Source organism: Dasypus novemcinctus, chromosome 7 (genome assembly GCF_030445035.2).
Source record: "Dasypus novemcinctus isolate mDasNov1 chromosome 7, mDasNov1.1.hap2, whole genome shotgun sequence".
Classification (NCBI taxonomy): domain Eukaryota; kingdom Metazoa; phylum Chordata; class Mammalia; order Cingulata; family Dasypodidae; genus Dasypus; species Dasypus novemcinctus.
This window is the reverse complement of record NC_080679.1, coordinates 114,642,451-114,661,245: the sequence shown is the minus strand read 5'-3', so window position 1 is coordinate 114,661,245 and position 18,795 is coordinate 114,642,451. Positions and strand designations below refer to the sequence as shown.

The window sequence follows — 18,795 nt, the reverse complement described above, 5'->3', positions numbered from 1 at the left end:
GAGTTATGTTTTTCACATATATGTGAAATTTCCAGTAAGTACAGGAAAACTTTTGAGCCATGTTCTTAGTATGTGAGCAACGAGGTCCTTTGAGGAATGATACCGTTAATTTTGTTACAGCCTAAGTGCACTAAACAGGGCCCAAGTGTCTAAAGGAGCACATGAGGTACTCCCTAGAGTCCTTATTTATTTTTACATGCTGGAGGTCTTTGGTTCATTTTTCTTTGTATGAAAAAAGTCCCCAAATTCTTAAAAAGAAAAAATTACAATTTACAGAATGATTTGAAAAGCTCTCTTCTCCTAATTCAGGAGTTCATAATGTAGTTTTTCTTTCTCTGTCATAGTTCCAACTGTATAGTAACATTGGATTCCCATGGGGGTATTCCTGTTGTTCCTGGAATTGCATGTTCTTCAGAGTACTGTTTCTATGGAGTTCAGCATAACAAAGTCATGTTCCTGCTATCACTCAGCTATATTGAATGAGGAAGTAAAGACTAATATGCGCTTATCATCCATGTATTTGCACAGCAGACTCCAATATAGTGATACTTAACAGTTCAGAATGTTGGAAGATTGGCCAAATGTTGATAATTGTAGAAGTTGGGTGATGGCTACATCAATGCTCATTACCCTATCCTCTCTACATTTGCATATATTGAAAAATTTCCATAATAAAATGCTAAACTTAAAAAGTCATCGTTAATTTCTTTTATAACATTACATTTTTAGCAAACATGTATATATTATAGCATTAATCTTGCAATAGTCCTCAATGTACAGTTTTTAGGGGAAAAATTTAGTTATTTACCTGTTGACAATTATGATTATTTCAGTGTTAAGTTTTATATATAAGAATTTTTGTATCTTGTTTCAGGGATAGAATGATGCTGCTGAAATTGGAACAAGAAATTTTAGATTTCATTGGTAATAATGAGTAAGTCCTGACATTTAGCAGTAAAAGGAATTATTGTCACAGTTTTCCTTGACTTACTAATTGGTTTTTCTTATACCTGTAGGTCGCCACGTAAAAAATTTCCCCCAATGACATCTTACCATAGGATGCTGTTACACAGAGTAGCTGCTTACTTTGGATTAGACCACAATGTTGATCAGAGTGGGAAGTCTGTCATAGTAAATAAAACTAGCAATACAAGAATGTAAGTGTCAAGAGATAGAGGTGTATATTATACCTGTTTAATAATGCTTTATCTTTCTACAGCACCTTTTATCTAAGGTTCTCCACATGTTGAGCAGCCTAATTAAACTTCATGTGACCTTATATGATAGGACTAAAAAAATAACTTAGCTCACTCAAACAGTAGGCACTCGCCTAAATGCAAATAAAGGCAGGGAATGAGGACCATGGCACATGGTTGTGGTTGGTTGGTAGGTAGGTAGACAGACAGACGGATGGATGGATGGATGGATAGGAGGGCATATCAGTGATATTTGCTAACCATTCTCTTAGGAATTTTTAAATTAATTAATGTAATTTATTTAGCTCTGGTCAGCCTCAAGCAAGTTTATGAAAACAAGTAGAACTTGTTTTGAATACCCTCATATTTAATTAATCCTCTTCAGTTTACCACCCTTTCCTCTTCTGTTTTTGCTACTTAATTCCTCAATAATATGCGACTATGAGCTAATTCAGTGTTATCTATAATGCTGTGTCCCCTTCCTGGACTATGTATAATTTACTGAGGAATTTTTAAGGGGATAGGAAAATTTGCTTTAATAATTGTGCTGATATTTGGGAGCAGAAGGTCCAATCCAAAAGCAACTAAAGTTGTGACATATAAGCAGCAACCACTGCTGCTTTTTTCTAAGGTTAATCCTAAAGCAACTATTTGAGTTCAGCTAAAATTTATCATTGGTGGTGATCTACCTAGCCAAAGAATTTTTCTACCTCTTAAATGGCAACAATGGAACTGTGGTAGTGAGCAGCAGTAAACTTCATAAATGTGCTTTTCAGCTCATTATTTTTCTGCCTTTTCCATATGTCACTCCAGATCTTGTTCATGAACCAGTCCATTTGCATGATTATGTTAAATTCACCTATGTCCCTTCTGCTATAATGGCCTTTACCCTTAAAACTGTCATCTTGCTTGTTGGAACTAATTTGTTTTTTGTGGGTTTTTTTTTTTCAGTTTCAAATAGTCTTTTCTCAACTAAATAGATATATCAGTGGAACCTAATATTTTTAAATGGTCATTATGCAACTTAGATCAAATTAATTAAGGTGGTTACCTTTGAGAGGGATTCTTTCTTCCTTTAGGGATTTTTGGCCTAAAAATGTGAACCTGATTTAATTTTCATCTTTCTATCCTTTAGTCTTTTTTAAAAATGCTTATCAATTAGGTCTATGGCTTCTTCCCAAATTAGTGATATTATGGCTAAAGTGGGAAGTAACATTAAGTTATGAGCTGAACTGAATGTAAATAGAACTCTAATTCATTTAATCAATACCTTTCAACATTACTCAGAGCTGCTGGATACCCAAGTACATGTACATTAGCAGGCATTTCAACTAACATTTCGACTGGTAACTCTCTAAGGTTTTCAATACAGTGTAACCTCAGTTATTTGAATGCTGTGAATGAAGTCAGAAAGGTTTAAGGTTCTCTTTGTGAAAGTAATCAAGTTTAGCTAATTAGAGATATTTGTGATGTAAAGAATAGAGGCCAGTAACATAATCAAACATGACATTTCAGATCATTGAAGTTACACTGTATTCCAATTTTATATCTTCTGGGATATAAAGAAGGTTGTAAATCAGAAAACCTTAGAGATCTGCTCCACACTGAATAAAAACAAACTTACCTTTTCCTCATAGGCAGATTACCCGCTCCAGCCTTGAACCAGTGGTGTTATGGATGTCAACAACCCAGTGTCCACTGGGGTGTCTCAATGGAGCGGGAAGTTGGCGATTGCAGGGCAGTAAATTCAGGCATCTATAAAAGAAAGAGGTAAGACAGTCTTAAGGTTAGCTGAAATGCCTGCCAATGCTATTTGGTGTGGGAATCCAGCTGCTCTTAGAAAAGTTGTCAGGCCCCTGTTAAATCTTATGGTTCGACTTGGAATAAATTCCTCACACAAGGATAAATTCCTTGAATGAGAAAGTATGACGTTGAATAGCTACCAAAAATAGTTGATATAAGTAAACTGGGCAATCATTGACCAAAAACAACCACATTCTGCCCTTGTCAGAACTAAACAGTCTTTCAGACCCTTAAAGAAAGTGGTCTCTTTCTCATCAGTTTTGTCACAGCTGTTTTTGCTGGTTTTTTTCCTCCTCCTCTACTTTTGTCTTCAGCTTTATAAGGAGATCTGCTTTCTGTTTCAATTATCTAAGTCATTCTGAACATAGAAATCTCTTTAGCTTGTTTAGATAATTCTCCTTTTTAAGTCACAATATGCATAATTTGACAGGAAACATACAGTACTTTGTTAAATATTTACTAGGCTAAAGCAAGTATTCAGAATTTCATCATTGTAGAAAATTCTGTTGAATGGTGATGGTCTAGGTGCTGCAGATTCAATAATATATGACAGTGCTTCCACTCAAGGATCTTGAAATAGAGTTGCTAAACATCAAATAAATGATGTAGATAAATGCTTTTAAAAAAACAAGTATTCTGAAGTGTAAAACTACTTCGGGGTTCAATTATATTTTCTTTATTGCTTCTAAATATAATTTTATATGTCATGTATTTCAGAAGTGCAATTCCAGTTTTATAATAGGATGACATTAAGTCATAGGAGTGTTGAATAAATTTAATTTGCTAAAATTGAGAATATATTTCAGGAGGTGAAAATTGGTTTTCCAGGTGCTGTAATCTTGTAGACCAATCATAATAAAATATATTAAGATTTTATAATCATTACCAATTAGATCAGAACTTTAACCTCCCAAAAGAACTTCTTTTCTAATCTGTTTCAGTTAATATAAAACAACATTGCACTCTGCTGTAATTAAGAATTCTTGGGGGCAGCAGATGTAGCGCAGTGGTTGAGTGCCAGCTTCCCACATAATGAGGTTCCAGGTTCAATACCTGGTACATCCTTAAAAAAATTTTTAAAAAAAAGAATTTTTAGGAACTTGGATGCATTTTAAAGTAGTCTCTTAAGTTCTTAGTTAATTCAACCCCAAAATATTTGATTATTTTCAATCTTGTAACACCAAACCAAATTCTGCTTTGACCCGGAATTTTTTTCTTACATTTAGATGAGGAAATGGAAAGGGAATAAATAGGCTTTGAGTTTATCAGACCTGGGCACCAATCAAGGCTCAGTCATGTACTTGCCCTGTGACCTTGCACAGTTGCTTAACATTTGAATCTCGGTTCTCTCAATAATATTTATAATGACAAGTTTCTACTGTTTACTGTTTTAAGTTCTGTACATGTATTCACCTTGGACCACCCTCTGAAATAGGTACGTTATTATTCCCATTTTACAAATAGGAAACTGGGGAATGGAAAGATTAAGTAACTTGTGCAAGGCTCAAAGCAGTAAATGGTAAAAGCTGGATTTTTGAACCCAGTCTAACTCCAGAATCTCCCTATATTAGATACAGCCTTTCAACCATAACATGGAATAATTAATTTATTTCCATAAGATTATTACAAGGAGTAAATGAGATAACTTAGTGTATTTTAATGCCACTATAAATGGAAACTTTTGTTTTCATAAAATTTAACTGTTATGTTTTCTTTTTCCTGTATTATTTATCTTTTTGTTCCTCTGTGTGTTTTTTTGTTTGTTTTTTTAGACCTGATCAGAAATTTAATGAACATATTAAGGATGATAAAGGTGAAGACTTTCAGAAAAGATACATCCTCAAGAGGGATAACTCTAGCTTTGACAAAGATGATAACCAGGTAACCTAGAACTATCAAGCATTTTCATAGTTGTAGGACTGTATCAGTACCTCATTTTCCTAGGGTTAATTTTTCTCTTTTCTTTAGATGAGAATGCGATTGAAAGATGACAGAAGAAGCAAATCTATAGAAGAAAGAGAAGAAGAGTACCAGAGAGCTAGAGATCGGATATTTTCCCAAGATGTATGTACTAAATTATATTTAGGTCTTCCTATTAAAATGTATGCTAGTTGTATTGTAGGATCTCACTCTCCCTTTAAGCAATTGGTCATGTTTATTTTTAACCATTTGTTACACATAAACCTTTTAGGAATATTGAGGTCTGTCTTATTTATGTTAAAAAGTTTAATAATTTACCAAGTACTATATTGCAGCTGTTACATAAAATTTTTCAAAACTTGGAAGAAGATAGATGACAGGGGTCATTGAAAGAACCTTGGACTAAGTTTATAGATTGTGTCATTTCTTTCTTTTTCTAGACTTCTGACAACTGTGAGATTTTTGACATTGGTTACTGCATACAAAATAATGTACTCTAAACCCTACTTGATAGTAGATTTACTTTGAGAAATAATTTGTTCTTCTTTCAAAATAAAACTAATTTATTTTTTAGATTTATATTCACTTCCACTTTAAAAATGATTATATAAGAAGTGTGTTAAATGTCTAGTTATTTTATGCATATATACCAAAAGAGAATTAGTTTGATTTTACCAACATCTGTCAAGCACATAGTCTTTGCAGTACTATTTAAAGATTTATGAATGTGTTTGATGTGTGGTAACACTGCCACAGATAAGTAAGGATTTATAATGTTCATTCAACAAATCTAATTGAGCATATATGTATAGTAGGTACTATATGGGGCACTGGAGGAATATATCTGCGGACAGTTTTATCTGTCCCTTCAAAACAACTCTATATGGTAGATAGTATTGTTTCTGTTTTACAGATAAGGGAACTGAGGGTCCAGGAGGCTACGTAACTAGCCCAAGGCCACATACCTAGAAAATAACACGTGGGCTTTCAACCCAGGTTGGCTGATCTCAGAGCCTAAACTAGAACTATCTCTCTTTCTAGGGAGAGGCCTTTGATAAGTGGCCAGGTAATGACAATTCCTATAAATATAGAGACATAGGGGGATAAGAGGGAACCCAGCAGAGAAACATTACAAACTATGGGACACAGCAGAGAAGCACCACAAAATCGAGTTCCAAGTAGAGGAACAGTGTTTGCAAAGGCTTTGAGGTGAAGGAGAACTTGATACCTGTGAAGAAACGAAAGATTCAGAGTGGCTGGATTATAACCTGGGTTCTGGAGGCCCAGCACTAGAGAAATTTGACTGAAAGCTCCTTTAAGGCACAGCTGCTTGTTCAATGCTATAGCCACATCCAAAACACTTGTGATCAAGTGTTTGTTGAGTGAGTGAAGTGGAACCTGCAAGCTGATGAATACTTGGTATGATCATGAAAATGGGTTCACTAGTTTGGAAAAGAATGTTTGAATTTCAAATTAACTTGTACCACAAAAACGAATATCTGTTAAAAATAAGTGTAGTATCTCCAAGCAGAAAAAATTTCTATCATTTATTTGTGTATCCTTTTCACTATTTCAAATTTTTTGAAGGGAGGGGTGTGATTTTTTAAAATATTATGCATGCCTGTTTTTATCATCACAAGTTTACAGACCGCATTAGGTAGTTGATAAAAGCTCAACTTCTAATATTTATTCTTTCTTTCTAGTCCCTGTGTTCCCAAGAGAATTATATTATTGACAAAAGGTGAGGGAAATTTTTTAACATTTGTTTTGGTAACTATCTGGCTGGTGCTAATAAAAATAAAAATGTCTTATTAAAATGCCAACAGAATCCAAGACGAAGATGCTAGTGGTACCCAGCAAAGGCGCCAAATATTTAGGTATTGGAAGCATGTTTTCAATACCGTATTAGAAAATTGAAGCCTTTTTTCCTTCTTTCTTTTTTTCCTTATTAGCTTTTCAAAGTTTTCTTTCTGAATTACAGAGTTAATAAAGATGCTTCGGGGAGATCAACAAATAGCCATCAAAGCAGCACTGAGAATGAGCTGAAGTACTCTGAACCACGACCCTGGAGCAGCACAGATTCAGACAGCTCCCTCCGAAACTTAAAGCCTGCTGTCACCAAAGCCAGCAGCTTCAGTGGAATTTCAGTCCTAACAAGAGGTGATAGTTCTGGAAGCAACAAAAGCATAGGCAGGCTTTCAAAAACAGGTATAAATGTATGCATAGAATTGTGCAATGAAAACATTAGCTTTCCTAATGTTCATGTTCTTAGCATTTTATTTATCACTTGGCCTCTAATTATCCTAAAATGTAAAATTCCTACAGCAGTATGGGGTCCAGACTACTTAAGGGGTAGGGAATTTGTTCACTGACCTTTAGAATTCATTTTCTATCCTGGAGACACATTTACAAGCATCAATTAAATAAAAATTTTCATTAAAATTAAATTTTTTAAAATTTTATTTTATGTGACATAAATGCAATCAGGTTGGTTCAGTGAAATGTCATTTCTTGTTTGAGTGCCCAGAGGTGATCAGAAACTCTTTATTGCTTAGTTATAGCTGGAAGGCATGGTTTCTGACCTAGGATTATTGAACATTGATTGCATTTTCTAGCTAATACTATTGATTACTGTAGTGCTCTCATGATAAAGTCTTCATTTGCTATTGAAAAAGTGAATAAAATTGCTGAGAAGTTCTTTAGGAATTTTAAAACCAAATAAAAGTAATATAATTAATATAAATACCTAGAAATACCAGTAACACATTCATTCTCCTAGAATCTTTATTCATAGACTACATTGGCTCGTAATATTTTTTCTCTTTTGCTTTCTCTAAGTGGCTTCAATACCGAAGAAGCCAGTAAGATTCTTGCAGATCTTTATTTTTATCCCAAAATAACCACGAAAGTCAGCAGATATGACTCTCTCCTTAGCCTGTTTGAAGTTAGTCTAACATATGGTGTTCGTGCAGATAAGGATTGAAGCTAAAGATGTATATTCAAAGGTGACCGTATTTTTTCAGTCCTTTAAATTGTCCAGGCTTATAAGTACACTTGTCACCTTTTTCCTTACAATGTGGATATTGAAAATGTACTCATTATAATAGGATATTGTTAACGATAGGTAGAATTTCTGAGTATAAGAAATCTGCATTTGTATCAAATATGCATTTATCTGAAAAATTACTCATACATCATGAGAAAGTCATGTAGATACAATGCTGAATTAAAACTTTAAGAACATTTACTGCTTATTTATAATCTGTATTATCTTTAGACATGAAAAGAAGTATTATTTCTTTGAGTTGACTTTTAATGCCTGGGATAAATTTATATTATTCCTGTCAATAGTCTTTTCAGCACAACTTAAAATAGAAGTTATTCTTTGGAAAGCAGTTTATATAGTGTATCACATTTGTTCATTTCATTCATTAAAGTTTAATTCTCCATTCCAGAGTGAACTCTCTTATTCAGAAGCTAAGTAACCACATATGCATTATCTAAATCTTATCCTCACTTTGATTGTCTCATTGTCCACCTTTAGCCATTATGCTGAAAGTCAGTGGCATTTTCCATCTTTGTATAATAACAAATGAAGTAAATGGCATGTATGAAAGCAGCTTAAAAAAACTAAACAAATTAGTTTATTAAGTGCAGTGAGACAGTTTTAAGCTCATACTAATGTTAAGTACATGGAATATTTTTCATGTTCTCTCTTTCCCTTGTGATTTTTTAAAAATGAAAGTTGACTTTACTGTATAGGAAGACTATAAACTGAGAAATGAAATTCTGCGGTGAAACTGGCCAGTTGTTCCTCTTAATAGAGAATTTATCATTTCTGTTATTTTCTATACTGTGCTTAATCTGTCTGTGTTCTTATAGAAAAGGGGTTTCTTATATAAAAGAGATTTGGGGCATTTGGATGTGCTAAATGCCTTTTCCTGGGGGAAAATTGTAATCTGTATATACCTAGGTGGTAATCTAAAAGGTAAAATGTATGTAGCTTTGTCCTTTTGGGAATGTGGGTATTGAGGTTTTTTGCTGGCTGTCTGTGGCTGGTGTTAGTATAAACTTGCTTAAGTTGCATGCTTTGGCTACAAATTCTCTGACAATTTATGTGGTCACTTTGCTGTATTTTGTTCATGACGGGGAGGGAAAGCAAAATTGCAAAGTAAATAAAAAATAGCCATTGCTTTTATGTTATAACTGCATGTTATGCAATATGAATTTTGTTATATTTTTAAAACCTGAATTTTTATATGAGGTTTAAAAAAATCCATTTTTCGTTACTCCTCCCCTAGGTTCTGAATCTTCTGGTAGTGTAGGGTCATCTACGGGCTCTCTTTCTCACATCCAGCAGCCTCTTCCTGGTACCGCTCTCAGCCAGTCTTCTCATGGCGCACCTGTCGTCTATCCAACTGTCAGCACTCATAGTTCTATTTCCTTTGATGGTGGCCTAAATGGGCAAGTCGCATCTCCTAGCACTAGCTTCTTTTTGCTTCCCTTGGAAGCGGCAGGCATACCACCTGGCAGTATTCTGATCAACCCACAAACAGGTTGGTATCCAGAAAAAAGTGTTTATTTCCATTCAGAAATCAGGACTTACCTGAAAATTGAAGGATACTTATTAAATGTATTGTATGTATGTGTATTGTTAGCTTTTTCTTTTTCATGAATCATTGGCATTTTCCTTAAATCTTTAGCAAAAATATAATGCTAAAAAATGTTTATGTCAGAAAGTATTTTCTCCATTATGTGTCTTTGACATCTTCTAGGCCAAATAATGGCCTAACTATGATTAAACAGTAATTCATTTCCTATAAATGAGATAGCTCCTTTTAAAAGAACTTTATTTGATACAACAGATTTGTTTGATACAAGTTTTATCCTGGGCAAAATAGTATGCATTTTAGGAAGAAGGAAAAAGTAAGTAGTTCTTACTCATTATATAATGAAGGGGGGGAAAAACTGTTATAAATTGCCCTTCTCAATTTATAATTCCTCAATTTTCTACTGAGGGGAAAAAAATAGGAGACTTAATATTAAAAGAAAATGGGTAGTCATTGTGAATTAAATTGACAATATATGTTCTTATTCTTGACAATTATCTAGTAATAATTACTTTTTTTGAGCATATACTATGTGCCATGTACTGTGGTAGCTGCTTTAAATACATCATTTGTAATATTTATAGCAACCCAGTTAAGTGGGTAAAATCCCCATTTTACAGATAAGGAAACCAACTACAGTAATAATACGTTTCTCTGTGTTGATGGGCAAAAATAGAGAATTGACATTATAGAGAAAATATCATATTTTAAAAGATCACATTAAGTCTTGGCCTCTTCAAAATAACATAGTCCAATCATTTGGTCAGTTAATGAAAACAATCTAAAATCTTTAGATAACTTTCCTTATGAACTCATGGACTTAACTAATGTGATCAAATCATAATGACAGAAGTTGGATGAGATAGATATAGATTTTAAGAGTGTTAAGGTTCTAAGTATCCCTGGAATTGTCCTTTTGTTTTTTAGTAGAGAAATTCATAGCTTAGAACACATTGCCTTCAGGTTTCATTTGCATCTCTTTTTCAAGATAAAGTACTAGAATATTTGTTTCTTTTGTAAGAATTTAATTAGCATAAATAACTGATTTTATGAAAATTAATTCAGTTTTTGCACAATAACAAGTTAACTCCTTATCCTTCATGTTTATTGTATTACTATTCCTTTTTTCCTACAGCAGGATATAAGATGACTTAATATTTTACTATTATGTTTTCTGTTTCTTTCAAAAAGCATTAGTTAATATATTGATGGCATGAAAGATTCAGTTGAGTAGGAAGTGATAGAGAAATTGATCAACCTGAATTTGAATTGTATTCTTAATTGTAAATTAGTCCAAAAGTCATCTTTTTGTCTTTTTAGGATAGTGTTAGAACAATTCTAGCTTTTTTCAGACAGCCCTTAAATGACTTATAACACTGCTTCTACCCAGATGTGCTTTACCTTTTGTTAATTCAAAATTCACAATCAGCAGTACCCAGTATGACTTGTTTTTGGTTATCTGTGGTGTTATATAATTATAAGGAAACTAACAGATGGAAATATTTTTACTTTGGAGGTGTTCTCCTACTTGATTGCAATGGAATAGTGCAGTCTTCCCTCTCAAATAGGTTTATATGCCATTTCCTTAAAAAAAAAAAAAAATGGAGAAGGGTTTACCATGGAAGAAAGGCAATTTAAAAAGCCATTATTCAGTGAAATTTCTCTATGTTCTCTATTTTTCCCCTTTTAAATGTTTGTCATATTCAAAGGGGAGTTTATTTCATGTAGTTTTTTTGTTTTTTATTTTGGTTTTTTTTTTTAAGCAGTCTAGAATATAGTAGGAAAAGTACTAATCTTTGACTCTATTTATATCTACATTGAAAAAAGTCTGGAAGATACCCAAAATATTTTATCTATATTTCTGCATTGTTTTCCTACAATAAAAGTGTTGTGTTTTACAATAAGAAAATATTGTTTAGAATATATGTGTAGAGAGAGTAAAATTTGTTGTACTTAGTTACTTAAAATAGCCATCCTTCTTCTCAAAATTTGTAAGCAAAGAACAAATCCTTAAAATGAAAATTAAAGTTCTCTCTAGCTTTTTCTCTTATCTATGAACAAAGCTTGCTGGAATTAAAAATAATTTACAACTTCACAAAATTGAAGTTGTAAAATCAGGACCCTGACATCAAGTTCACAATTTGAAGCTTGTGGTGGGTGACCATTTTCATCTAGTTTTAATTTTATTATTTATATATATGTAATGTGGTCTATATATTTCAAGTTTTTTCTCTTTTAAACTGAAATATGCTATAGCCTTTTAGGACCGTAATCCTATAACTGAATCCCTTGGGCAACATGTGTTTCAGAATCCAGAGTTTTTAGGATTTTAGGCAAATAATATATATTATAAAATAACCTTTGTAGACTCTGGAACAGTAGCTCCACACGCTCCAGCAAACATTTGAATATTCATACTAAGTGGGAAAAATAAAGACTATTAAAGGTTTATTTTGGACTTCGCTTAATAAATTAAGAAAACCTTGTCGTTTTCATAATCGCAGGGATTTTGGAACCACAGATAAGGTATTGTGGATAAAGCATAGTAGACAGGTGTTATAAACTGTTAGTAGAATGACCTATTTTCTTTCCACTCTATTGTAATTATTTTTCCTCCTTTTTAAATTTTTCAGGTCAGCCCTTCATAAACCCAGATGGAAGTCCAGTTGTGTATAATCCTCCTATGACTCAGCAACCAGTTAGAACCCAAGTGCCTGGACCTCCACAGCCACCTCTGCCACCCCCACCACCTCAACAACAAGCAGCTAATCACATTTTCTCACAGGTGCACATACCCATGATTACATAATGCTAAGTTCACCTGCCTTTGCATATTTGGGACTAATATCACTAATTATAATTAAAATAGCCCAGTAAGTATCTCTTAGAGCTTTAAATTCTGTCTCCAGTGACATCCCAGTCACTACTCATATGAATAGAAGTTGCATTCAAAGGCTTTTCACCTAATACTGAATATATATTGAAAAGACGGGAATTTTTTAATCTCATTAGCACATCTGTTAAGTAATTTATTACTCTTTCACAATAGCAAGAACTAGAGAAGAGGGCTGAAAGTAAAACTAAGATTGTTACCTCTCCCCACTCCCAAGTAAGCAGAGTGAGCTGTTTCAAGATTCAACAGATTAAGCAATTAGAAGAAATTGAGGTGGGTTGCTTAAGTTCTGCCAGTTACTTACTCTTCACCTCACCTACCCTATGAAAGATAAAGACAAAAAAGGTGTAAGAGAATTCCCAGAAGCACTCTTAGCAATATCTTTAATTTGTATAAACATTTAGAGTTTACACATGTATTTTCACACTCAGTCTTTTTTCCAAAAGATGTGTTATCCATCTTGGAAGAATTTGGTTATACCTGGGGAAACTTAAAACTCTTTTACTTTCATTCTAACTTTTAAAAGTATGTAACATATTAAAAGACAGTTTAGTAGGATTAGTGCTTTGCTTTTTTTCCAGTAAGATTATCTAAATATTCTACTGGTGAGAACATGCATAATAATTTAAATACGAGTTGTCATGTATTGTGAAAGTCTTGAAATAATTACATCTCTGGCATTTAAGGCCCATATTACTGGAGAAGGCAGTTTATTTAAAGTAGAAGGACTGGACTGAAAAGTTTTTTGATGCACTTCTAAAACAATGCAAATGAGGTCATATATATAGAGGAGATTGCCTAACGCTGTTTACCAAACAGTCCCAAATCCCCTTCACAGTGCCATTTGATTGCATACACTCAGGTGTACACCATAGACTGCATAAAAGGGCTCTCACTGTCCTCTGCCATGGCTTCATTCAACTTGGTCCTAAAGAGTTTCCTCTTAATTTTCTGCTATCATGTAGTTTTCTTCACAGTGCTATGTATTTGTTTGTTTGTTTGACCAAGAGCTTTATTGGACTGATTTTCATTTGGTTTCATTTTTGTTCAATTTGGTAGAAAGAATGATAACCTGGCAACTTTTAAAAGTTCTGAGGATTTCAGATTAATTCGTTGAAATACCTCTATCTGCTTTAGTAATAAGAAACAATCCAAAATTAAGGCATAGGCAGTTGAGTTTTGAAAACAGGTGCCTTCATGAACTGTAATGTGAAATCTTGGGGTATACGTCAAACTCCATGACTGATTTTCCTGCCATTTTTTCAAGAGTTTCAGATAATTCTAATGGACATATTAAGCTCAATAACTATCCCAAAAACACTCTGAGGTGATTCATCCATGAATTTGAAATAACCAAGCAAAATAAGTAATGTTCTGATTTGCAAAGCCTTCAGATGGACTATGTTTTGAGACAATTACCAATTGAGGTTAGGTAAGGGAGGTACTAAGGCTTTTTTCTAAGTGGTATCAGAATTTCACGTTGTTCAATCAGTATTCTAGCCCACAGTTTCTCTGTTTGACACTCTGGGATACATTAATTCATACCTTTGGTGCTAACAATACTTATTTCTTTTATTCCCCAACAGACTAAAGCTTTTGTTTCATCTGACATACAGTAGGTCAAGTTGTTTGGAAAAAAGTTTTCTTAACAGTTTCTGACTTAATAACACATCGAGTAGGCTGTAGTTGCAGTCACTAAAACTTTTGCACTTTATTTAAATGACACATACTGTCATCCATTAGGAAGCTTGCTTATTTCTCTCCAAAAGATTTGTGAGGAGGCTACTCTTCATATTATTCACCTGTTACTTTTTTAGTGCTTTTACTTTAATTCTATTTTTTTCTAAATTCTAACTTAATATGAACCTTTGATTTTTCAGTAACTATTGTGTTAATTTTGCAGAAAAAGTGTGCCTCAAGTATTAAGCATCTTATATTTCATAAGAATTTCTCCTTATTCAGATTATTCCCTGAGCAATCTTACTCAGTTAATTTATTTTGTGTTGTTAAAGCATTCTCTTTGGAGATATCCTCTAGAGGGAGATTTATGAGTGTACATTTTAACCGAAATAAGATTACCCAGGTTCCTCCACTACTTGCTTATCTGGTTGTCTCTAAGTCATTCAACACTCGTCAGCCTATTGCTAACTGTAAAGCAGATAGATTATGACAGTCTTTAAGCCAAAATGTATATTATCTCTTTATAACAAACTGCATAATTATGAGATTGGGAATTATCATATGCCAATCCTAGCCTACAGATGGCTGGCCCCATTCCCAAAATATAGAAATGATTAAAAACTTTTTTTTTTTTAAGAAATCTAGTTTTCGAGTGCCCCCAGGAAACATACTTTTTTTTCCTGAAATGCAGAAAGTATTTCAGTAGTGGCCAGAAACTCCTAAGTGATTAGTTTCTCAGCTTCTAACCTGTACTCTCATAATGAAAAATGTTGAGTTACAGGGAAAATGTTCCTCTTCCTTATATGAAGGAGGTATGTTCATGTTTGCATGTTTGCGAATGCGTGCCTGTATATATATATGTGTGTGTGGTATTCTATAGGCTGTTATATTTAATGGTACCCGTTTTTCTTATAAAATTGCTAAAATTTAGGAACTTTGGTCCCAAAAGAGAATTTATTCATGCCTTATCAAATGAAAAGGGTAATTGGCATAGACATTGTATAATCTGTTACTGTCTTATTACCATAAGAATGAATGAACTACTTTATTATTTAGTATTATATAGCTAAATTGGCAGCTCCGTCATAAAAGGATAAGTAGTTTTACTGACTTAACCTGGGGTTTTGGTTAGGTAATAGTATTTGCAAGCCTAAATTCCATTTCAGTTCATCTGTAATAAAGAAGTATTTTTATTGCAAAAAAAAAATTACCCTTCTAATTGTGTAATAAATTTAGGCATGCATGTGTTCAGAAGAGATTTACTATGTAGAATATTTTTCATTTAGTATAGTTTTTGTTGTTTCCTATGTTGTTTAAGCTTGACTTTATAAATGTAGTTTTATCTATTGCCAAAAAAATATAACTGCCATTTTATGCAATTCTCATTTTATTCTAACATTAACATTGTTTGCCAACCTGTTATTCTTTAGCCTGTTCGGCCTCTGCAGTCCTCTTCACAGCCTGTTCAGTACTCTACAGCCCCTTACCCATCCCCGCTCCTGCCAGTCTCACCCACCCAGCAATACACCGCGGTACTAATTCTCTCTTCACCTCCTGCATTGTTTCTGTGGGCAAATGTGTGATGAATGCTCATGAATGTGATGAAGTAATATGATTTTTTGTGATCTTTTCAAGTTCAGGATACATATGTACCAAAAAAGTATTTCTAACTCATAATTAAATTAGCTTATTCTGCTCCATGAAATATTTGTCACATGGGGTTCTTGTGGTAATTGTTTGAACCCTAATTTTTTCCTGCTTATTCTTAATGAAGTAATATTCATGTTGAGTGTTCTAGCCCCAAGATGTGTTAGTAGCTTTTCTTAACAAGTTCCATCTAATCCTGGGCTGGCAGCTTTCATCTGGGTTTAAGCTTTCTAGTCTCTTCCCAATACCTTGGTCCAGTAGACTCAGTACCAGTTATTAGGGTGAATTGAAAGTTAAAGCTGCTTAGGACTTCTTCCTAAGTAGATTTCCAAAGATCTCTAGATATTTAATCTCTGCCTTTAAAGTAAGGGTACCTCCTTTAATACAAAGTATACCCCCATGTTATGGCTCTCAGTAAGATATCAGACTCAACACTTCTATATATGAGCTGTTTGAACTCTACAGTTAATAAGCATATATGACAACACCGTACCTTCTTCCACAGTACCTAGTCCATATTAGGTATTTAAAATGTTACTTTCCCTTCAAATGAATCTCCTTATACTTTTCCCAGTGATGCTGTTATTCAGACTATATGGCCTTCATATTTTGAAATTGCTTTCCATGTCGGATTAAAAAAATCTTGACACTTTATAGGAGCATTTTGTTTTATTGGGGGTGTATGTCTTTTGAACTAAGGGCAACCTTCTTTACCACCCTTGTCTCTGAATGATTATCAGAAATTACTTCCAGTCTGAGAGAATGAAGTTTTACCAGCATTGAGAAGGTTGAAAATGTTATCCAAAATAGGTTGAAAAATGTGTTGAAAAATGGCAGATCATTGGAATAAGAAAATGACCTTTCCCAAAGTGATTCTAACAGTGTTACATAGTTGTAGTCTCTCTCTTAGAAATCTTTGGCTATGTTATTTTATAATTATAGCTAATATATTTTTCCAATGAAACCATTTATCAAATCAGGCTGAGGGTGCTAGAAAATGTCAGATGACCGTTTGGAAAGAGTGAAACCGTGTATTTTCATCATTAAATTAGGTTTCCCCCTTTCAATCTCTTATCTTCTCCATAGTTTTAATGTACTTTGCAAAAATCAGCAGACTATGGAAATTGCAGACATGTCTGCCTTTGATCTGACAACTAAATTGCCTCAATTTTATAAGTCACTTTTTTTCAAAGTTGACCGCTTAACAAAATGTGAAATATATATTGTTGCCATCTCTAGTTCCTTGGGAGCAGGGGTATTCCATTTTAACCCCTTATTATCATTTTCATGATTTTTCTATACCTGTAAAAGCTGTTAAGTGCAATTGTCCTTATGCTATCAAGTCAGAGAACCACTTGTCAGATGGCATGTAAATCAGAATCCCCGTCTTGGCTGGACACCATTGGCTGCTCACCAAGTAGCAAGAGCAGTAGAAAACTCATTTGGATTACATGTGTCTAACATCAACTGATTCCAGGAACAGACTGAAAAACACTAGGGAAGAATAGAAGATAGGGCTTAGGGCTAGATTATTTTTGAGAGATTAGAGAGAGAACACGAGTAAGTGGATTTTGTGTTTTGATTTCTGCAAGTAATTTGTTAGGTAGGATAGGAGATACGAGAATGCATAAGTGTGAATCTTCTAAGAAGAAGGGAGATGATTTAAAATAAAGAGCAATTAGGATCTTACCTGTTGATTACCTGGTCTTTGAAGTCCTTTCAGAAAATGTTAACTGTGTAATATAAAAATGCTCAGTTTCCACATCCTGATGGCTTACTATGCCTTTAATCTTCATTTTAAATAAATGTCTTTTTCATTTTTAATGTGAAATGTTGTTACAGCCTACTCTTTCCTGCATGTTCTACATTTCCATTAGACGTAGTTTAAATTTAATTTGTAATGTTATACAACGTTGTGGTTTTCCTGCTTTCTTGTCTTAGAATTTTTATATTCTTGAAACACGTTGATTTCTGACTTTGCCCTTTTTTAACAGGACAACCTTGGATCTCAGTTCAGTCACATGACTCTTGCCCGCCAGCCATCTGCTGATGGTTCTGACCCTCATGCCACCATGTTCCAGTCCACTGTTGTTCTTCAGTCCCCACAGCAGTCTGGCTATATCATGACAGCAGCCCCACCACCACCACCACCTCCTCCTCCTCCCCCACTACCGCCCGGGCAGCCAGTCCCTACTGCTGGCTATGCTGCCTCTGGTCATCCTGTCAGCCAGCCTGTGCTCCAGCAGCAGGGATATATTCAGCAGCCCTCACCACAGGTACGCCACTTTTTTTCCTCCTTTCACTCCTGTGGGAGCCTCTCATTTAAGATTGTTTTTATTTCAGAAAGCTTATTTTTAAATCCAGATAGAAGTTTTGTGAGTGTTTAAATATAGTTATTTTCCCTCCTCGGGAGATTTTGAAGCACATGCTAAACAACCATGTAACACTTCAGTTGGATGGTTAATCTATGTGACCTTTGAATTTCTTTCTGACTCTGAGGATTTCTTTGTTTGAATTAGCTTAAGGGAAAGAAAATAGAGAAGGTAAAAGCACTGAAAATGGTGCATTTCAAGAAGAAATAGAAGTATTGGGTTATTCATGCTATTCCTTTAGAATGTGTGTGTATGTGTTCTCTGTGTCTATGTCTGTTCAAATCAACTTGACTGGGATAAAATGTATAATGTTCCCATTTGAGTATACAGCTCCATGAATTTTGATAAAGACTCATTTTACCACCACCCAAACTAAACAATAAAACATTTTTATCATGCTCAAAAGCTTCCTTTTGGGAAAATAATTTGGCATTTCCTCAGAAAAGTTAAACATAGAATTACCATATGACCTGGCCATCCTTTTCCGAAGTATATACCCAAAAGAATTGAAAAAGAGAATTTGGACAGATACTTGTTCACCAGTGTTCAAGCAGCATTATTAACAATAGCCAACAGGTGGAAACAACTCAGCATCTATCAACAGATGAATAAACAAAATGTGGTATATCCATTCGATGGAATATTATTCAACCATGAAAAGGAATGAAGTTTGC

The 18,795-nt window shown here is 34.0% G+C and overlaps 1 protein-coding gene across 15 annotated transcripts in view; it reads left to right on the top strand.

Moving 5' to 3' along the window:
• Positions 1-18,795, top strand: part of R3HDM1 (R3H domain containing 1) — a 139,114-nt gene that overhangs the window by 43,189 nt on the left and 77,130 nt on the right. For 4 of the 15 annotated variants that reach the window (XM_058301057.2, XM_058301040.2, XM_058301034.2 and 1 more), the window contains 11 exons: positions 875-934; positions 1,017-1,157; positions 4,772-4,880; positions 4,968-5,063; positions 6,623-6,660; positions 6,746-6,796; positions 6,901-7,127; positions 9,221-9,475; positions 12,163-12,314; positions 15,533-15,634; positions 17,744-18,025. In XM_058301057.2, the coding sequence (XP_058157040.1) occupies positions 875-934; positions 1,017-1,157; positions 4,772-4,880; positions 4,968-5,063; positions 6,623-6,660; positions 6,746-6,796; positions 6,901-7,127; positions 9,221-9,475; positions 12,163-12,314; positions 15,533-15,634; positions 17,744-18,025 (1,513 nt within the window). Of the gene's footprint in view, positions 1-874; positions 935-1,016; positions 1,158-2,833; positions 2,967-4,771; positions 4,881-4,967; positions 5,064-6,622; positions 6,661-6,745; positions 6,797-6,900; positions 7,128-9,220; positions 9,476-12,162; positions 12,315-15,532; positions 15,635-17,743; positions 18,026-18,795 lie in introns of all 15 variants that reach the window. The other 11 variants (XM_058301071.2, XM_058301050.2, XM_058301079.2 and 8 more) reach the window with 9 other exon arrangements.